The sequence below is a fragment of the Gobius niger genome (genome assembly GCF_951799975.1).
Source record: "Gobius niger genome assembly, chromosome: 2".
NCBI lineage: Eukaryota > Metazoa > Chordata > Actinopteri > Gobiiformes > Gobiidae > Gobius > Gobius niger.
In genome coordinates this window covers 21,278,833-21,297,733 of record NC_136853.1, presented here as the reverse complement: position 1 = coordinate 21,297,733, position 18,901 = coordinate 21,278,833, and the positions used below count along the sequence as shown (strand labels likewise).

Below are 18,901 nucleotides of genomic sequence, written 5' to 3'. Positions count from 1 at the left end.
ATCACATGTGTAGTGTGTATGTGGTAGTGTGTGATAATTCTTCATAGGATCACTGACTATTAATGTGTATGTGTAATGCAAGGGTTGATTTTCCAACAGGTGCTGCTCAAGAGCAGAAAAATTGCCTGAGCCTGGGACAGCAGGCCGTATCACTGAGGGATTCTCAGGACAGACTAAAGGCGCTGAGACGAGTCACCTCGACTGCCCAGATCCTGCTCGCATACAGCATGGTGATGAGAGCTTTGTCTCAGGCTGCTTCAAGGTGCTTTGTTTTGTTTGCACCAGATCTGTATAAAAATCTATGTAATAGTTATTATCATATTTACAATGATTTCCCCTGGTTAGTGTTACAGTATATAGCCAATCCAATGGGCTAGAGTCACTGGGACTCGCTGACATCCGCGTGCTGGTTCGTTTGATGACGCTCGCGGCTGGAGGAAGGGCTCACTCCTGTGTAGACAAACAGCCAAGTGTGAAAAGGGCCGAGCGAAGCAGTCCCTCCTGCCTCAGCTTCCTCTCCACAGCCATTGGCAGCGTCGTGTCCCACAGTCCTATGGCCTATAGGCAGCTAGTGGAGATATGCACTCGTGTAAGACTTTTCCCATTGCTCTACTCCTTCATGAAAACTAACCATGCAGATATTGAGTTACAAATCATCTTTTCCTGCAGGAACTAATGGCTGCAGCAACTGGAGTGAATATTGCTGAACTGGGTGACCCACAGCAAAGACTTTGTGTAAATACAACGGCAATGGGCCAGTCCAGTCAACAACGCACAGAGCTTAATGAGCGAAATTCAACTTTTCTTGTTACACAAAGCCTGGTGTCTCTGCTTATTGAAAAGGGCATTCCATGTTACAGCCAAGAGCGAACTGAATGTGAGGCTAATGGTACGAAAATGTTACCATTTATATAAAGTCATTTAATCTTGCATGATGTTGCACTTGTATTTTATCTTACAGCAGATATAAGACCAGAGGGATCTTCATCCTTGCCTTCATCCCCTCTGCCTCACCTTGTCCGGGTAGGTCCTCTGGAGTTGGCAAATGCGCTGGCAGCATGTGTGCTGTCTGCTCGGCTCACAAACAAGCACAGACAGTGGGCAGCGCAGCAGCTGGTGCAGGCACTGGCTGCAGCTGGAAGAGAGAGCCTCCCTCGCCCCCAGACATACAGTGATCTCACTGGGGATTTGAGGAAATGCCCTGTAAAACGCCTTGAGGGCCATTACAATAAGGTTTTTGTGTTGTTACTTTTGACTTCTGAATATTAAGTTTCTATTAGTAGCATTACTGTCTAGTACATTCTTCACGTGTGTTTTGTATTATAAGCAGGTGGTGTGTTGTTCTTGGAACAATGATCAGAGTTTGCTGGCTACCTGCTCTCAGGACAAAGTTGTGCAATTATGGAACATCAGAGCAAATGTTGTGGAGCTACAAAACACCTTCTCATGTGTTGCAAGGTGTTTGTTTGTTTTATTGCAGAAAGCTGGGATAGAGGGGAGTACATGTGGGGCATGTGACCTAACTTTGTTTGATTTTTACAGCAGGACTGACTGGTCAAGTACAGAGAGACCTGGAAGATGCCATCACATGGCTCCTGTCTATTGGAGTGCTGGAGGACATTTTCTGGCTACTCCAGAGAACAAACTAATAAGTATCATGTACATAAGAGGTAAAGTAGTGTTCATGTTGAAAAGCTTTAGCAGTATAATCCACACAGCCTGATCTTTGTTTGTGGCTCTACAGGCTCTCACTGTCACGTGGAAGCCCAGTTGTCTCGGGTCACAGCTCTTTGTTGGGCACAATCCTTCAGCGTCTGGGTTCTTGACCAGCCAGGTTGCAACAACAAACCTGCTGCCAATCTTTTAGTTGGACGACTTGATGGTTCACTCTGCTGGATGCAGGTCACAATGCAGGAAATAAATTTGCATGTGAGAAGCACTGAACTTACCCACTGTTACAGGAAGGAAGGTGCGAGGAAGGGTCTATTTTGAAAGTTGCACACACTTATATTCAAAATAAGTAACTTGTTATTCGAACTCTTGTCAGCTCCCCAGTGTGCAGCCTGGCATAGTGAGGATCGACCGTTTGCTGCAGGATATACTGATGGAAAGATTCTTTTGAGCTCAATTGACAGTGAGAAAGATCAGCACCCTGATGTGTTGACTGTTTACTCGGTTAGTGAGCTAATTCTACTTTATGCTTCGAGTAATGTGCTGTTTTAATTCTTAATCTAAATAGTCTTTTAAAACTGTGCAGGAGGGTTTAATGTCCCTTAAATGGGATCCCACTGGACAACTGCTTCTGTGTCAAAGCCGGTCTGAGCTTGTTCGGCTTGTGGGACAGTGTGGCGGAACATGGGTCATCCTGCACTCTCTAATGCACACTGGAATTGTTAACATCGCTGAGTGGTGCTCCCTCCCAGGCCAAGGACCTGATCCCAGGCTCATGATGGCCGTGTGAGTGAACCATTACTTTTCTTTTGAATATCCATGTTTTAATTGTTAAATATAAACGTTAAACTATGTATGTAAATATTTTTAGTGGTTGTCAGAATGGATCTGTGTTTGTCTGGACATTGCCTCAGCCAAACCAGTCAATCCACCTCTCCAGTCACGACAACAGCACTGCCAAGGTCAGTTCCCTGTAGATATCATCACTTTTCACTTAGTTTCTTGTGTGTAACCGGCTTTATTGTCAATTTTACTAGATTACTTGACAATTTTGTTTCTCTCAATCCATTGGTGTGAAAAGACAATGTTAACAGAGCAATATCAAACGCATGTATACATGCACAATGGGGGGGCAGAATCGGGCGGGAAGGGGAGAGTTCAGCTTCCTGATAGCCTGTACGATGAAGCTGTCCTTCATTAAGTAGAATATGGACTGTGGAATGGATATGGAGATAACCCTGTCCACTCCAGGAGAGCCGGTTGCACAGAGTCAGTCCAGATCATTGTCGAGCCAATAAAATGATCTGGACGGGGTCCACAAGAGAAAAGCGTCTTCCAGCTCCAAAGAGCGTACAATGGCCTCTACACTTGGGACAAGCGACTTGTATGAATCAGCCTGGTTTGGTTCAGAGATATGCTGAGTCTGCTTTCCTTTGTTTTCTGTCATATGCTTGTAGCTGTTGAGATTTAGAGCAGATGATATACAGCTTTTATTGTGTGATCTGGGAATTATCAACCAGTAGCTCGGGATCTACCAATAGCACTGCAGCCTTTTCCAAGTTGATTGCAAAGACTGTACATTTCTACATTTGCTTGATGAGTAGAATCAGTTTAGACTGATTTTGTTTTTCTTCTGATCATACTGAAGACAATTTGCTAAAATTCAAGTAAATGTAGTAAAAATGAGAAAACTGGCAAAAGAACCAAATATGTATTTGTTAATACAGTTATTTTTCCCAACAGGACAGTGCAGTTTGTGTATTTGTACTTCATGGCCACATTACAGCAGTGAAGTCGCTTTCCTTTTGCCCAAGTGGACTGGCTCTGGTTTCAGGGGGGATCGGAGGCCTGCTAAACATTTGGTCGTTACAAGTAAGCAGGCAAATACATAATAGCAAATGCATTAGTTTGCCTCTGTGCACTAAAAGGAGTTTTTAAAAATGCATCTTTTTTGTCAGGATGGCTCAGTCTTACAAACTACGACAGGTTTGGGATCAGTTGTCAACACTGTCTGGATCCCCAACGTGGGGGTTACAGTGTGTTTTGGAAGGTCAAAGGTATGAAGTATTTTAATAATAATCATAATAATAATCGTAATCATAATCATAATAGCAAATAAACATTATTTTCCCCTGTAGGATGTGTTATTGATTAGTTGCACCTCTGAATGGATTCACCAGAACCACGTGCTCGCTTCATGCCGAATGGCCCTTAGAGGCCAGAATATTTTTGGCTTAAACAGGGCACCGTGCCTGGCTGTGCTTCTGGAAAGGCTTCCTTTGCTGCTCCAGGAACAATACAATTATGAGAAGGTACAGGGCACTTATCTACATAGTATTTAGCCCTGAAAGATAATGATGATAATCATTGATTTGTATGTCCCCTGTTTCAGATCCATGTGACTTCTGGTGACCAGCTTGTTCATAGTGGCTTTCTTCAAACTTTGGCCTCTGTAGCTGTTGGTTTGTCTTTAGAAAGGCACCTGTGCCATTGCATTTCACCTCCTCATCACAGATCTCCTGACTCTCACTCATGTCCCTTTGAATGGAGCTGGCTCGCCACCTACGCCACCACTGTGCGCAGCGCTGAAGCCATCGCCAGTAGCACAGCCTTTCCAGAATCATTTATGCTTGAGTTCGAGGACATTATTGACACTGAAACTGCAGTAGCTCTGGTGAGTTGTTTTGGGCTGGTTTTCACAAAGCTCATAAATACTTTATTATACATTGAAATCATTTTAATATATTTGACAGGATAATAGAAAATGGAGCTTCAAAATGGATGAGCAGTTGATGTCTTGGGCCACCACTAGACCAGAGGTACCGATAACAGTCTATGAAAAGTAAATGTGATTATATTCATACAATCCTTTATATTAGGATTGGCAACAAGGTGGGAAGAGTGACGTTTACCTGTGGGGAAATGGGCGATATGGTCAGCTGGCAGGAACCGGATCAAACCTGATCATTCCCACGTTAGCACAGTCTCTCTCTCAGACACAGCAGGTAACGGTGTCGTACAGTCAGATGTTCCTGAGTGCAGTTATGTAAATGTGGGTTTATGTGGCTGTTTTCCCCTTTGTTACGGCAGGTTGTTTGTGGTCAGAACTGTACTTTCCTGGTCCAGTCTAATGGGACTGTCCTGGCTGTGGGGGAAGGACAATATGGCAGATTGGGGCAGGGTAATTCTGATGACCTCTATGTCCCCACTATTATCTCAGCATTTCAAGGTACACAATTCACTGATGTCTTTGTTGGTAGTACTGTATAACATGATGGTACAGTGATCTTCCATACCATGCACTGTGTGAATATTTCACTATATTGATGTGATGGGATAGAAACATAACATTTTTTAAAGAATATATGGGGGAAACATTCATTGCAATGAAACCATCTTGCTCAGACGTTTTGATGTGCTTTTTGACAGGCTATGTGGTGACTCAGCTGGCGACATCATGTGGTTCTGACGGACACTCTATGGCCCTGACTGAGTCTGGAGAGGTTTTTAGTTGGGGAGATGGAGATTTTGGAAAACTGGGCCATGGAAACAATGAAAGGCAGAGAAGACCCAAACAGATTGAGGCATTACATGGGGAAGAGGTCATCCAGGTAAAGGAGAACTCTGTGGTCTGCGTTTTAAAGCACATTTTATGCTATTAACTTATTTTCTTGTTTCAAGCTTGCCTGTGGCTTCAGGCACTCTGCTGTGGTAACTGCAGATGGGAAACTGTTTACTTTTGGCAGCGGGGAATCAGGACGTCTTGGTCTAAGATCGACATCTAATAAAATGCTTCCGGAAAGAGTGGCTACACTTGAAGGCTATCACGTGGGTCAGGTGAGACGATTAGGATCATTTCTTTAAGAATGTTTGTAACATTATTATCATTATTATTAATAAATTATATGAATATATATGAATGTATATAATATAAATAATATACATTATTATTATGTAAATAATTTTAAGGGTAATTCCTAAATGTTCTGTTTATTTAAGGTTTCGTGTGGCCTCAATCACACTCTGGTAGTTTCACTCGATGGCATGGTCGTGTGGGCATTTGGAGACGGTGACTATGGAAAACTAGGGACCGGTTGTTCGTCTGCAAAGTATTACCCACAAGTAAGAATGATGCAGTGTACTTTTAACTTTTTTCTTTTTTTTTTATATACAATTACTTTAAAATCTTCAACTTCTGCCTTTTAAGAAAGTGGAGCAGCTGTGCAACATTGGAATTAAGAAAGTTGATTGTGGAACTCAGTTTTCTGTAGCTTTATCCTATGATGGGAATGTGTACGCATTTGGACAAGGTAAAGCATTCGGATGAACAAGATGCATGGAGAATATGTATGTCGAGCAGTTATTAATTTGTTGTTGTTCTCCCAGAGCGTATGATTGGCTTGCCAGACTCCATGCTTAAGAATAAGTCCAATCCTCAGATAGTACCAGCTTTTGAAGGAATCTTCATTGAAGAGATTGCTGTTGGCTGTGAACATACTCTAGCTCTGTCCTCCACAGGAGATGTCTATGCATGGGGCTGCAACAGTGAAGGACAGGTACATACAAAAATACTTTACATCCAAAATAAAAAGATTAGATACACAACCAAAGATACAAAAATGACTCTGAATGATTCTCTAGCTCGGTCTTGGTCACTCCAACCCAGTGAAGGAACCCACCCTCATAACAGTTCTCCATGACAAAAAGATTTGTCAGATCTCTGCTGGCCGCTGCCACAGTGCGGCATGGACAACACCTTCTACCTCAGCAAAAAACTCAGGTGCAGATAACTTACAAAAGTAGTGTATTTTTGATCAGTGTTTTCAAAATGCAGTGACGTCAACTGTGGTATGGTCTTCAGGTGGTTCTGCTGGATTTCAGCTGGGTCTGCCCCAGTCAATTCCACCTCAGTTCAACACCCTGAGGGAATGTTCCCCAAGATTACTTGGCGTGCGCCTTATTGTGCTCTACCACTTCTCTGACCTCATGTACAAGTCATGGAGACTACTCAGTCTGGACACCAAGAATCTGGTAGTCTAAACATTTATTTCGATTTGTTTTTTACTGAAACTATAACGTAAAATATGTTTTTTGAAAACATTTGAAGTGTATTTATATTCATGCCGTCATGATTACTCCTTATCCAGGTGTCTACGTCACGCTACAGTTCAGGGACAAATGCCATCATCCGAGGTGAGCTTCGAGGACTCCTGTCACCCAAGGTCAACACTTTGCCTCTGGTTCGCTGTATTGGCCGCACAATGACCCAGGGTAAAACATATGGGCCACAAATCACTGTGAAACGCATTTCAACCAGGTAAATGAAGTCAGATGTATTTGGTCAGAAGTTTCATTTGAGTTTCCAGCAGTTGTAACTATTTGTTTTCATATGTTACATATCCATAGAGGGAGATCAAGCAAGCCCATCTTTGTACAGATCGCCAAACAGGTGGTCAATCTGAACCCCTTAGAGCTGCGGTTGCCGTCACGAGCCTGGAAGGTCAAGCTGGTTGGAGAAGGCGCTGATGATGCTGGAGGCGTGTTTGATGACACAATTACAGAGATGTGCCAGGTGAGCCTGAGAAATCCAGACATGGAGCCAAACAGTCACTCTTAACGGCTGTATTATTTCTTTCCAATAGGAGCTGCAATCCAATGTGGTGGATCTTCTCATTAACACTCCGAATTCCTTTGCTGATGTTGGCAGCAACACTGACAGGTACATATTGGCCTGGGCAGCATGATGATGTGACAAGATGGTTGGTATAAGTGGTTTGACTCTGTTGAGTCATTCTGTTTGAGTTGTCGGACTTCACCTAGAGAGGCAGCACTTGCCATGAGGCACCTAGACTGCGGGAACTCGCCCAAAGAAGAAGAAGAGCATTCCCAAACCTGAGAACACTGATAGATTGTGATTCAGTGATTTGCTTTTGTAATGCAGCTCTGTGCTCAAACACACTGTGCAGTCTACTGGAATATAGTGCTGCACATAGTCTTTTCTCATTCAGTAATATAAATGCACAGAATTAAAGCTGTAGATATAATTCCAATATAAATCAACAAAAGAAAAAGTTACACAAGCAAAATTGTACTGGCATGTAATGATCACAGTGAGGTTCACCTGGTCAGTAAAAAAGCTTTACGTTTCCTCTCGGATGGAAGGGAATCTGTTGCTTCAGATAATAGGGGCGACAGTGGCACAGATGGTAGAGAGGGTCGTCTCATGATCGGAAGGTCGGGGGTTCGAATCTCACCTCCTGAAAGTGCACATTGTCGTTGTGTCCTTGGGCAAGACACTTCACCCACATTGCCCCCAGTGTCTGCGTACATTGGTGTATGAATGAGAGTATGAATGGGTGAGTGGATCCTTGCTGTAAAGCGCTTTGAGTGCCTAATGTAGGTGGAAAAGCGCTATATAAGTTGAGACCATTTACCATTTACCATAATTCATTTTCATACTTTACAAATAGATTCAGATGTAAATTAGACGTTCTCAGACGATTTCTGTCCAATTATTTCCATGGACGAAGGATTCTGTTTAACCCAAAAGGGGCCTTAAAGGAGTTATACCTGACATTTTTTTCTTTTTGTAGGGTAAAATTACTTTTGCTTCATTAAAGTGTGTTGTAAAAGTCATTTGTGGAAAAAAGTCAGTCGGATTGAAGTTTGCACCCGAGTAGGATTAGTTGTTGTTTTGCATGGTCAACCCAAATAGTCAATATGTGACATAAAGGGGTTTACTTTGACAGTAAAAATACCCATTTCGTCACATATTGACTAAAAAGGTTCAAAATTAGGTTTAGTCCCTTTAACCTCAGCGCCATGGAGGTTTCTCCCATCAGTTTATTGTTTGCCTCGACAAGATACAATTCATGAATACTTCTGTTGTGAACATTAATATGGTATTTCTTTTATCCAAGGTTTCTGTTAAACCCGGCGGCTCTGTCTGACGATCACATGATTCAGTTCAGATTCTTGGGCATTCTCATGGCTGTAGCCATACGCACAAAGAAACCACTGGAACTACATTTGGCACCCTGGGTGTGGAAACAGCTCTGTTCGATGCCACTGATGGAAAGCGATCTTGAAGAGGTGGATCTGCTGACCTTTCGTAGTCTGCAGGGTATTCTCCGTCTTGAGAATAGTGGGATCACAGAGGAGAATTTCCAAGTGGTGAATTGCCATTCAAAATCATGTTTTAATGTTTTAACCTCTTCCACTGTTTTATTTCACATAACATTTCTTTGTCATTTAAGATGATCACACTGGACTCATTTGTGGCTCACAGCGCTGATGGAAGACTTGTCCCTATTGTCCCTGGTGGTCAAAACATTTCATTGAACTTTGCCAACAGGACTGAATATGTAGAGCGAGCCATGTTCTACCGACTGCATGAAATGGATTCTCAGGTAAGGATCAGGAGGGTTGGCTGCCTATAACCTGTTGTTGTGCATCGTTTATGTTTCTAAATGAGTATGTATCTAACTTGTGGACATGGGTTTGTTGTGTCCAGTCGGCAGCCGTCAGAGAGGGCATGTCCACGATCATCCCAGTGCCCCTCCTCTCCCTGCTAACAGCAGAGCAGCTGGAGCAGCTGGTGTGTGGCCTCCCTGAGGTCTCTGTAGAGATGCTGAAGAAGTTGGTGCGTTACCGTGACATCTCAGAGAGCCAGCAGTTGATTGGCTGGTTTTGGCAGAGCTTGGAGGAGTTTACCAATGAAGAGCGAGTTCTTTTTTTGCGTTTTGTGTCTGGACGGTCCAGGTTGCCCTCCAACCCAGCAGATATAAGCCAGAAATTTCAGATTATAAAGGTCGACAGGGTAAGGATGCACATCCTTAGTCATATTCTGTTGATGTGGCAAAAGTCTGTGTGCAGTTAATGATTTTACTATATTTAATATATGCACATGTTGACTTTATATATTTTGTTTTTTCCCCTCAGCCTGTCAATGGTTTGCCTACGGCACAGACTTGCTTCTTCCTTCTTCGCCTTCCCCCGTATACAAGTCAAGCCATCCTTGCAGAGCGTTTACGTTACTCAATCCACAACTGTCCTTCGATTGACATGGACAATTACATGCTGACACACAACACAGATCCCATGGACAGCTCTGACACTGAAGACTGATGCAGCTCTCCCACATAATGGAGTTATGAATGTATTTCTCTGATGCCATGCATTAGAAGCCTTGACGTTAAGTTTTATAGAAACGATACAGTAGTAAACTATTTATAAATGTCTAAATCCATGTGCTGTTTTGATTTGTTTTCAGTGCAATTATTGCAAATCATGTCCTTAATTACATGGATAATGATTTTTGTTAATAGAAAACTGTAAATGTGCCTGTTATTTATTGAAAATATTTAACTGAATTTGTCTAAGAGCTTAAATGAAAATAAACTTTAGAAAAAATAATTAATTTGGGCATTACTAAAGAGTTAAGTGCTAGTTTTGTTGTCAGGAAAAAACAAATGAAGCAATGAATGAAATCACCTTCAGTGTTTTTCAATGTTTCTCACTTACATGTCCCATGATGACCACATGAGGGCAGTGATGTTATTTGGCATCCATGGCAAAGAGACCAACCGGCCTAAATAAGCAGAGGTCACATGCAGCCAGTGTTGGGAGTAACTGAATACATGAAATGTATTCTTGGTAAAGTTGCTCTCTCATTTGAGGGTATTTAGAATACAGTTACTTTCCTCATATCTGAGGGATGCATTGCGGTTAATAATTAGATTTCAGTTTCATATTCATTCATTTAAGTATTTTCATAGCTCTATGTTTTTTGGGCTGTGGGCATTTACAAAGTGCTTTCATGCATCCTGAATTAGTGGCAAATAAGTCGATCTAACAAGTGTAGCTGCATGTTTTTAATCATGAATATTATGTAAATCAATGTGAAAGTCTTCTAAGTATTCAGAATACAGTACTCTGATTGGACAAAGTAACGGAATATGTTTCCAAATACATTTTAAGCCAAGTATTTTGTAACTAAATACAATTTCAAAGTATTCTCATCAACACTGCATACAGCTGGGACCCTGTGAAGCACTGAGCTCCGTCACTGCACATCCAGTGTTGGGGAGAATACTTTGAAATTGTATTTAGTTACTGAATACTGAATACTTGCCTTAAAGTGTATTTTTTTGTCCAATCATAGTACTGTATTCTGAATACTTGGAAGACTTTCATGTTGATTTGCATGATCATAATTCATAAAAGCGGTGCATGATTAAAAACGTGCCGCTAGACTTGCTACACCAGCTGTTGCTTTCATTAGGAATGTAAAAGAAGCATTTTGCAAATGCCCCCACAGAATGACGTAGAGCTGAACGTTTCCCCGGCTGTTTTGATCTTCTCTGAGTTCTGTGAGGTATTCCTTTGATATTAGGAAAGAAACTATTTTAAATCATGAGATTTTGGTTGTGACCGAAAGGACATGATCGCGAATACAAGCGGCCGAAATGAGCTTCCTTCGCAGGGTGGCTGGGCGCACCCTCCGAGATCGGGTGAGGAGCTCAGTTACCCGGGAGGAGCTCGGAGTAGAGTCGCTGCTCCTTCACGTTGAAAGGAGCCAGCTGAGGTGGCTCGGGCATCTGTTCCGGATGCCTCCTGGTCGCCTCCTGTGGGAGGTGTTCCAGGCATGTCCTAGTGGGACAAGGCCTCGTGGAAGAACCCAGGACACGCTGGTGGGACTATGTCTCCGAGCTGGCCTGGTGTCGCCTCGGGGTCCACCCAGAACAGCTGGAGGAGGTGTGCGTGGATCGGGAAGTCTGGGTATCTCTGCTGAGACTGCTGGATGGACGGTCTATTCTAAATACCCTCAAATGAACGAGCAACTTTACCAGAATACAGTTACTAGATGCGTTTTCTGAATTCCATTACGTCTAGTACTTGTACACAAACTGCTGCGTACAATACGTTATGTTGTTAAATTCCATTGCGTTCACAAAGGGTTTCACAGCCTACATCACTGGATTCACACAAGTGTGGTGCAACCTTCAGATGGATGCTATTTATTTATTTATTCGTTTTTGCACATGATAGCAAACAATCCTTTATAACATTAAGATAAAAGAATAAAAGTGCAGGAAGAGAAAGAAAACCCAAATGGGCTTATGATTACGCCTCCACATATCAATAGATATAAAATTGATCCATTTAGTTTGAGTATAAAATAATATATTTTAAAAAATGAAGAACAACAAAGATACATTAATAAAATACCACAATAAACTAAAACGACTCACAAATCACTTACATTCAGTCAAGGAAACTGTAATAAATGAGATCAGTCTTTGTTGAGGTCAGGTTTTTTTAGTTTGACTGCGGTAATACATTTCCACCAATGCCATGGGAATTTTACTGTCTTACTTAGGCTAGTGAAAGTTGTACTTCTCAAAAAAAAAAAAAAATTCCAGGGTGGTGGACATTACGTAAAAGTAATCAGAATTACAAGCAAACCTGCATTGAATTCTCTTCTCTCAAGTAAATAGACCGTATCTCATTATCTGGATACAAACATTTTATAATCAGAAAGAATTGATTTTATCTATAGGCCTAAGTGCCGCTTTGGAAAACTTAATATAGAGAAGAATTTCTGTATTAGTCGGCAAAAAAGTCGGCCTTATTATATTAAAATATGTTTCCATTACTTTAGTCAAACTGTCTGTGTTATTCAGTGTCAGTTATAGATTAAGTGGTTCCCAAAGAGGAAGTCGGGATTTATTGCTTCATTGTTGTTTTTTGTTGTTTTTTACTTTTACACAAGTACCACCTCATAAAATAGTTGATGGCAAAGATTAAATGCATTAAGCACCAAATATCTACATGAAATCCTCTGTAATAATGCGATTTTAAATGGCAGATGACCCAGTGTCTGCCCAAACGGTGTCCTCTCCAGTTACTCTGGTCTACACCCCTGACGGCTCACAGACACCTAAAGCTCTGGTTTGGTTTCAGTGAGTCAGGTGACACTGTCTCAGCTGCCAACTCGCATCTTGTGCCAAGAGCGCACAGGAAGGAGACCAGGTCAAGGCACATCTGATTAGAGATTTGTTTTACACAGACTTCATTAGTACTGCATGTTCTTTAAAGCATCCCAACCAGAGTTACAGTGCCCAGGATCAATGTATTCATTTATTTATTAGTAACTGCTATGACAGAGCTATAACAAGTGGGCAGATGAAGCCTCAAGGTGTGTGTGTGACGCACTTCCATGGTTGTGTCACACAGGGCTCGTTGGACACATCGTATAGACGCCCCTGGTGGTGGAAAATGTATTACCGCAGTCAAACTAAAAGAATGTGACCTCAACAAAGACTGAATGATCTGTAAAGAAACGTGTAGCAGAATGTCATGAATGAGCGTGTTTGCCTCGCTGAGATGATTATTCACTAACTAGATGATAAAGGCCAACAACAAAGTGAATCAGCGATCTCAAAATGAAGGCAATAAAGCTGTGGAATATTAATCAAATACAAAACAAATACACAGTGATATTATGTATTACTGTGTATTTATTTTGTACAGCTACCAAATCTTTACCTTGCCAGAATTCTCGCGGTATTTGTGAGTTTACAAACACACGAGAAGAACCACTCCCGCCTTCACCGTTCGGGCAGAACCAAAGTTGGTTCTGGCAACACTGGCAACAGGTGAACGAGGCAACACGAACATAACTATTTTCAAAACTTAACATTGAGTGGATTTGTGGTTCTTCATCCAAACGTGCGACCTCTTCCCCCAAAGATCCAAGCGGGCGCGGTCCCAGACTGATGTCAGTGCAAAGGTCATCGTCTCTGTAATATCAATGTAGTTCTACCACGTTCACCAAATCTGGTAGTTTATCACCTACAAAATTTGCCAGTTTGGTACAGCAGGCATTCATCATTGAACTGGTTGTCTAGATCAGTGGTTCTCAACCATTAGGAGCCGAGACCCCCAACAGTGACCCCCACCCGCGTCATACCGTGAGAAATAAGAACATTAGCCTATATCATTCTTAAAAAACAAATAATGGCACACATGTGCTACAATAAAATATAAAATAAAAATATGTTTTTATTTATCTACAAGATCTGGCAACCCCCTAAATTTGGCCCCCGGGTTGAGAGCCACTGGTCTAGATTGTGAGCAAAATGATGTTGGACATGTGAATAACTGGAACAGTTTTTGGGTAAAGCCCAAGCTCATGTGCAGGGATGGCATGTACAGCCTATGGCACAGCTCTTTTATCACAGAATATATAATAATCATATAGTCGCGCCCCAAACTGACAGTACCAAGCACTAAAATGTTGAAAGCTAACAAAACAAATGCCTGCGTGCCACCAAATAACTAGTACCCAAGTATACCCAAGTGTAACAATAATGAAAGTACAAAGCACATAACTTGTGCGTTGTTAAACATTAGATCAATCTCATCAAGGCGCTTTGTGGTAAATGACTTTATTTGCGATAATAACATTGACCTTCTTGTACTAACTGAAACAAGGCTTTAACAGGATGACTATGTTAGGCTTGATGACTTTACCCCTCCTGGTTATGTCAATTTTCAGGTTGCTCGAACCACAGGCCGTTGCAATGATATCACACTCTAATCTTGTTCTAAGTCTCAAAAGTGACTAAAGTTTAACTCGTTTGAAAGCCTAACTCTGTCTCTTGTCTGTTCCAACTGGAGAAATCAAAAAGCTTTTCTTCTTGCTATCATTTATTGACGTCCTGGCCCCTATTGTGACTTTTTAACAGAGTTTTCTTTTTTTTTAGCCAGTATAGAGTTGGATTGGAACAATTCCATAATAACAGTGATAGTCTGAGCAAGGCATTTAGTGCCTACTGGATGGGGCTGACTTTACACAAATGTGAATAAACAATGAACCTTCTCACTGTCATAAACACAGCCTTGATCTGGTTTTAACATGGGGGACTGAGATAAACGACCTCCACGGTCTCCCTCAGAACCCTGTGCTTTCTGACTGGGGGGGGGGGGGGGGGGGGGGGGGGCGTACAGCGTACAGCGACTGGATATGAAGAACTGAAGCTCCAACAAGGACTGGATGTTCTGTAATCTTGGCCCGTCAGCTGAGGGCCTCCCATCGGCCCTCAGTCTCTACAGCCTGTCCGTCCATGGGAGTGGATCTCTCCCTCTGTGGTTCTCCCCGAGGTTTCTTTTTTCTCCCACTGGGCTTTTGAGAGTGTAAGGACAAGGGACACCCACATGCTCGTCATCACCTGCTGCCGACGCTTATTTGGACATGTTTTCCTGGATACTTCATTGAGGGATTGATTGATATTATGATGAATCCAAATGACAAACTGAGTCTGATATTGATCCCATTGTACTGGCGCCCCTTACTGCTCGCTACAGCTCATAGTGTGGGACACATACATAATGACAGAGAGAGTGTGGGTCACGTGACTGTTCTTTAAATGACACATCAGCTCGTGGAAGTGTTGCTTTCAGTGTTTGATACACGTGTCCTACTGTCCTCACTCATTCAGCCCATCTCTAACCACTACTGTCAGCAGAATATTCATGTTTTTATTTGATACTGCGTCTTTGCACATTATACTGTAGGTCCTAATTATTGATGACACAATATCAACAGTATATACAATCACTGAATGAGATTTACACATTTCTTACCAACACAGCTTAAAACAATGACGCATGACGACTGATAAATATGCAAAAGCACGATTTTGGTCTTGAATATCAAGTTTAGTTGAATTTTAATATTGCAATAATAATGTAGAGGTGGACGTTTCAATATTCCAGACCAGTTTTAAATGTGTTTCTCGTATTGTGCAGACCGAGTTCCTTTCCAAATGTACGGCAACAATGATCACATAGTACCCCATCACGCTTTGGTTTACGGGCAGTTTGTTGTCAGTGACCTCCTGGGCCTCACAGACGGCCATGGGCTCAGACGTAGACGGCCAAAGCTGCTCCACAAGCTAATACCAAACAACAGAGTGTCCTTTTCCAATGAACCGTTACACAACAACATCTGGACAAGGATACAAACCGGACCGGCCAGAATCTTTTATCAAGCTGCAGTGGTTACATAAAAGCAACACACACAAAAAAAACAGAGTGCCTTTGCCTCATCCCTGCTATCAAATAAATTAGTGTTTACTGGATTACAGCCAAAAAGCAGAATCTATCTGTTATTTTATTTACTAATGGTGACTTTGTATTCTCAGTAACAAACATCTGGTACGTGCCATCTGCCCTTGTTATTTTCACTGATCAAGATTATTAGTCCTAACTGGATACTGAAGCCCATCGCTATGATACTGTATGGCAGATTAGGACTGTGCTTTACTGACAAGGCTGTGCAATTCAATGAAATTCAAATACAATTGTGATTATTATGCTAATCAATGCAGTCAGGAACACACTAACTTTGTGAAATTGCTGGCTACTACAAGAAAGTGAACATACTTGATAATAGTTGAATGGATAGTTATGTAATGTTTTTTTAACTGTCTGTTTTAATATTATGTACATCTTTTCTTTTGTAAAAAATAAAATAAGTTGTACATGGTCCCTGACAAGCAAACTACTCAACTAGCTTTATTTTAAAATTATAATTATTCAAATAATATATATACTGCATTGTTTTGTAAAAAGGTTCTAATAATCCTCTGAGTACTCTGAGCAGTCCTATTTACAGATGTTTCTGCTGCTGTGCTGTTCATTTAGTTTGTTTAGATTATTTGTGTGTGTGTGTGTACTTGTACTTACAACATTGTGAGGACCAGTTTGAGTTTTTAACCAACAGAGTGAGGGCATTGTTGTAAAGTGAGGACATTGTGGATGGTCTTCACGTCAAGATGTGGTTTTAGGGCTATAGGGTAACAATTGGATTTAGATTAAGTTTAGGGTAATACATTAAGTCTATGAGTGTCCTCACTAAGATAGAAGTACAAGATTGTGTGAGTGCGTCCGTGTTTTTTTGTTGGTTATTTGATCCATATAAACAAATGTATTTGAAACAGGGGACCGGCACAATAAAATACCACAATGTTTTGGCGACTGCAGTCTCACAGCTGATCGTGAAACATACAGTAAACCACAAGCATATGTTATAGAAATAATGTCTACAATTATTTGCAGCTTTATTTAATATAGCAATTTGAAAATGTGTGTGCACTATTCTGAAATTTGGCATAACATTATTACGACTGAAGGTAATGTGAAAAACATTCTTCATAAAGAGTCTCTCCCTCTAAATGATACACAGGCCATTTCAACTGAGAGCTTCAAAACTCTGTTAAAGACTTTTCTTATTTATATATTGTTGTGTTTGTTGTGGTTTTGTTTAATGAAAGCCAGTACTGTGCACTCTGTACCTGTGCAGCACTTTGGGGGCAGTTTTGTGAATGTGCTTTATAAATAAATGTGACCTTGACCTTGACCTGTTTGGGGCTGGTATATTCAGCAGCACAGAACCATTGCTGTGTTAAAAACTGGTAGGATTTGACATTTCTTTGGCGATTGAACTGATTTTGAATTTCACATTATTATGCAGCATCAGCGTCGCAGGCACTTGGCCAGACTGTTATGCCTGTATGTGTGAGCAATATTGCAAAAGTGTGTTTGAATACATGATACACCAATACAAAGCTCTGCATCAGGCACATTGTATATCAGGGTCATAGTCACTGTTACCATTAACCACTGAATTAATGAAAAATAACAGCTGAACGGCTTATTGAGTTAAGGGAACACATTAATCTGAATTAAATGTAGTAATTTTAGTATTATGTGCTAGAGATTCCTTTCACTTACCTCCAAAAACGTGATCCCATCATTCCTACATGCAGCACTCGTGTGTCCAAGTGGGATTTTGCTCAGAATTTTCATTTATGTGTAGAAAGGGCCACACAATTTAGCCACAACTATATCACTGAATAATATTTCATTGTTTTTGGCAGCCCCATTTGACACAGAGCTTCATGTTACCTTAGGTCCTCTCCTCCACTCTGAACGGCACAGTAAAGAAGTATTGTGAATGCACCATAGGATCTCTATTAACCTGACCTACATGCTATTTCTTGTATACACTGTATTTGTGCTGACACCAGAGCAGTGGGATTATTTTTAGGTGTGGTTTGTGATTTATCTTTGGCTTCTTTCTTAAGAGCCAAATGAATCATATGGCCAACTACAATGAGAACACTTTGCACTGGGATGCTCTTGTCCAGCTGCAGAGCCTATGCCCATGTTTAGCAGAATAATAATATCAACACATGTCTCCTCTTACGCTTTAGGAGCAAAATGTGACTGTTGCATTCTTGTGTTTCAGTGTCCAGTGCATGAGCCGCATGTGTTACATACTCCACAGAGCTGACCACAAGAACCTCCTGCCACTTCCTGGATTATTAGTTCAAAGGTAAAGCACAGAAATAAATCCTTATCGGGACAACACAAACAGTTTTGTAAACCATGTCTGAACCAGGTCTAAACTAGACAAAACGGCCATTCTAGTTGTTGTGTCACAAAAATGCTTTATTGTCAACTCATTCACAGATACATTCAAATTGTATTACTTTGAATCCCTTGGTACAAATTGAATTAACTCCCAATCACCCACAGTTTCAAAGCTTTCCTGGTGAGACGGTTGGAGTAAGTCCTGAATGGAGAGGAGCGGCGCATCAATGATCTTCTCAGTTTTCCCTCACTATGCGCCGGAGAATGCAGTACCACACAGTAATGCAGCTGGTCAGGATGCTCCCTAATGATAATAATAAACAATGGCTTGCACTTTTATTATGCTTTACAGGCCTGTGTCACAGCTTTCTCAAAATGCTACACTATAGTCATTATACATCCCATACTGGGTGGAGGTAAGCTGCTATCGTAACCAGAGCTGCCCCAGGGCAGACGGCACCATTGGCCCCTCTGAGGTGGGTGGGTGAAGTGTCATGCCCAAGGACACTGCGACAGTCTGCACCTGCACGAGCTGGGAGTCGAACCAGGAGGGAACAGGGGAAAGGCAGAATCAGAATCAGAATCAAAATAGACTTTTTACCTTTGTCTGATTTTTTATTTTTTTGGTGCAAACATGCAATATCAAGCATAAAACTTATGGTAGAGATGAATAGTAAACTATACAAACTTTAAAACTATAAGGGTATACATAAAAGCAGATTCAGATAAATATGATAAAAAAACAATTTAACACTGAATGGATTTACAGATGAACAGATGCATTAAG

At 41.3% G+C, this 18,901-nt stretch overlaps 1 protein-coding gene across 1 annotated transcript in view; it reads left to right on the top strand.

Moving 5' to 3' along the window:
* LOC306960013 (putative E3 ubiquitin-protein ligase HERC1) overlaps positions 1-10,050 on the top strand; it is a 30,917-nt gene extending 20,867 nt beyond the window's left edge. The window contains exons 50-80 of the mRNA XM_079552272.1: positions 100-262; positions 346-589; positions 670-889; positions 962-1,233; positions 1,331-1,458; positions 1,543-1,670; positions 1,745-1,969; positions 2,048-2,175; positions 2,258-2,457; positions 2,543-2,633; positions 3,415-3,543; positions 3,630-3,728; positions 3,810-3,983; positions 4,064-4,345; positions 4,425-4,490; positions 4,551-4,676; positions 4,762-4,900; positions 5,101-5,282; positions 5,353-5,508; positions 5,671-5,793; positions 5,879-5,981; positions 6,058-6,227; positions 6,313-6,451; positions 6,533-6,702; positions 6,819-6,988; positions 7,078-7,243; positions 7,314-7,390; positions 8,592-8,844; positions 8,928-9,080; positions 9,185-9,490; positions 9,613-10,050. Of these exons, the coding sequence (XP_079408398.1) occupies positions 100-262; positions 346-589; positions 670-889; positions 962-1,233; positions 1,331-1,458; positions 1,543-1,670; positions 1,745-1,969; positions 2,048-2,175; positions 2,258-2,457; positions 2,543-2,633; positions 3,415-3,543; positions 3,630-3,728; positions 3,810-3,983; positions 4,064-4,345; positions 4,425-4,490; positions 4,551-4,676; positions 4,762-4,900; positions 5,101-5,282; positions 5,353-5,508; positions 5,671-5,793; positions 5,879-5,981; positions 6,058-6,227; positions 6,313-6,451; positions 6,533-6,702; positions 6,819-6,988; positions 7,078-7,243; positions 7,314-7,390; positions 8,592-8,844; positions 8,928-9,080; positions 9,185-9,490; positions 9,613-9,798 (5,168 nt within the window). The 3' untranslated portion in view covers positions 9,799-10,050. The remainder of the gene's footprint in view (positions 1-99; positions 263-345; positions 590-669; positions 890-961; positions 1,234-1,330; positions 1,459-1,542; positions 1,671-1,744; positions 1,970-2,047; positions 2,176-2,257; positions 2,458-2,542; positions 2,634-3,414; positions 3,544-3,629; positions 3,729-3,809; positions 3,984-4,063; positions 4,346-4,424; positions 4,491-4,550; positions 4,677-4,761; positions 4,901-5,100; positions 5,283-5,352; positions 5,509-5,670; positions 5,794-5,878; positions 5,982-6,057; positions 6,228-6,312; positions 6,452-6,532; positions 6,703-6,818; positions 6,989-7,077; positions 7,244-7,313; positions 7,391-8,591; positions 8,845-8,927; positions 9,081-9,184; positions 9,491-9,612) is intronic.
* Positions 10,051-18,901: the final 8,851 nt, after the last annotated feature.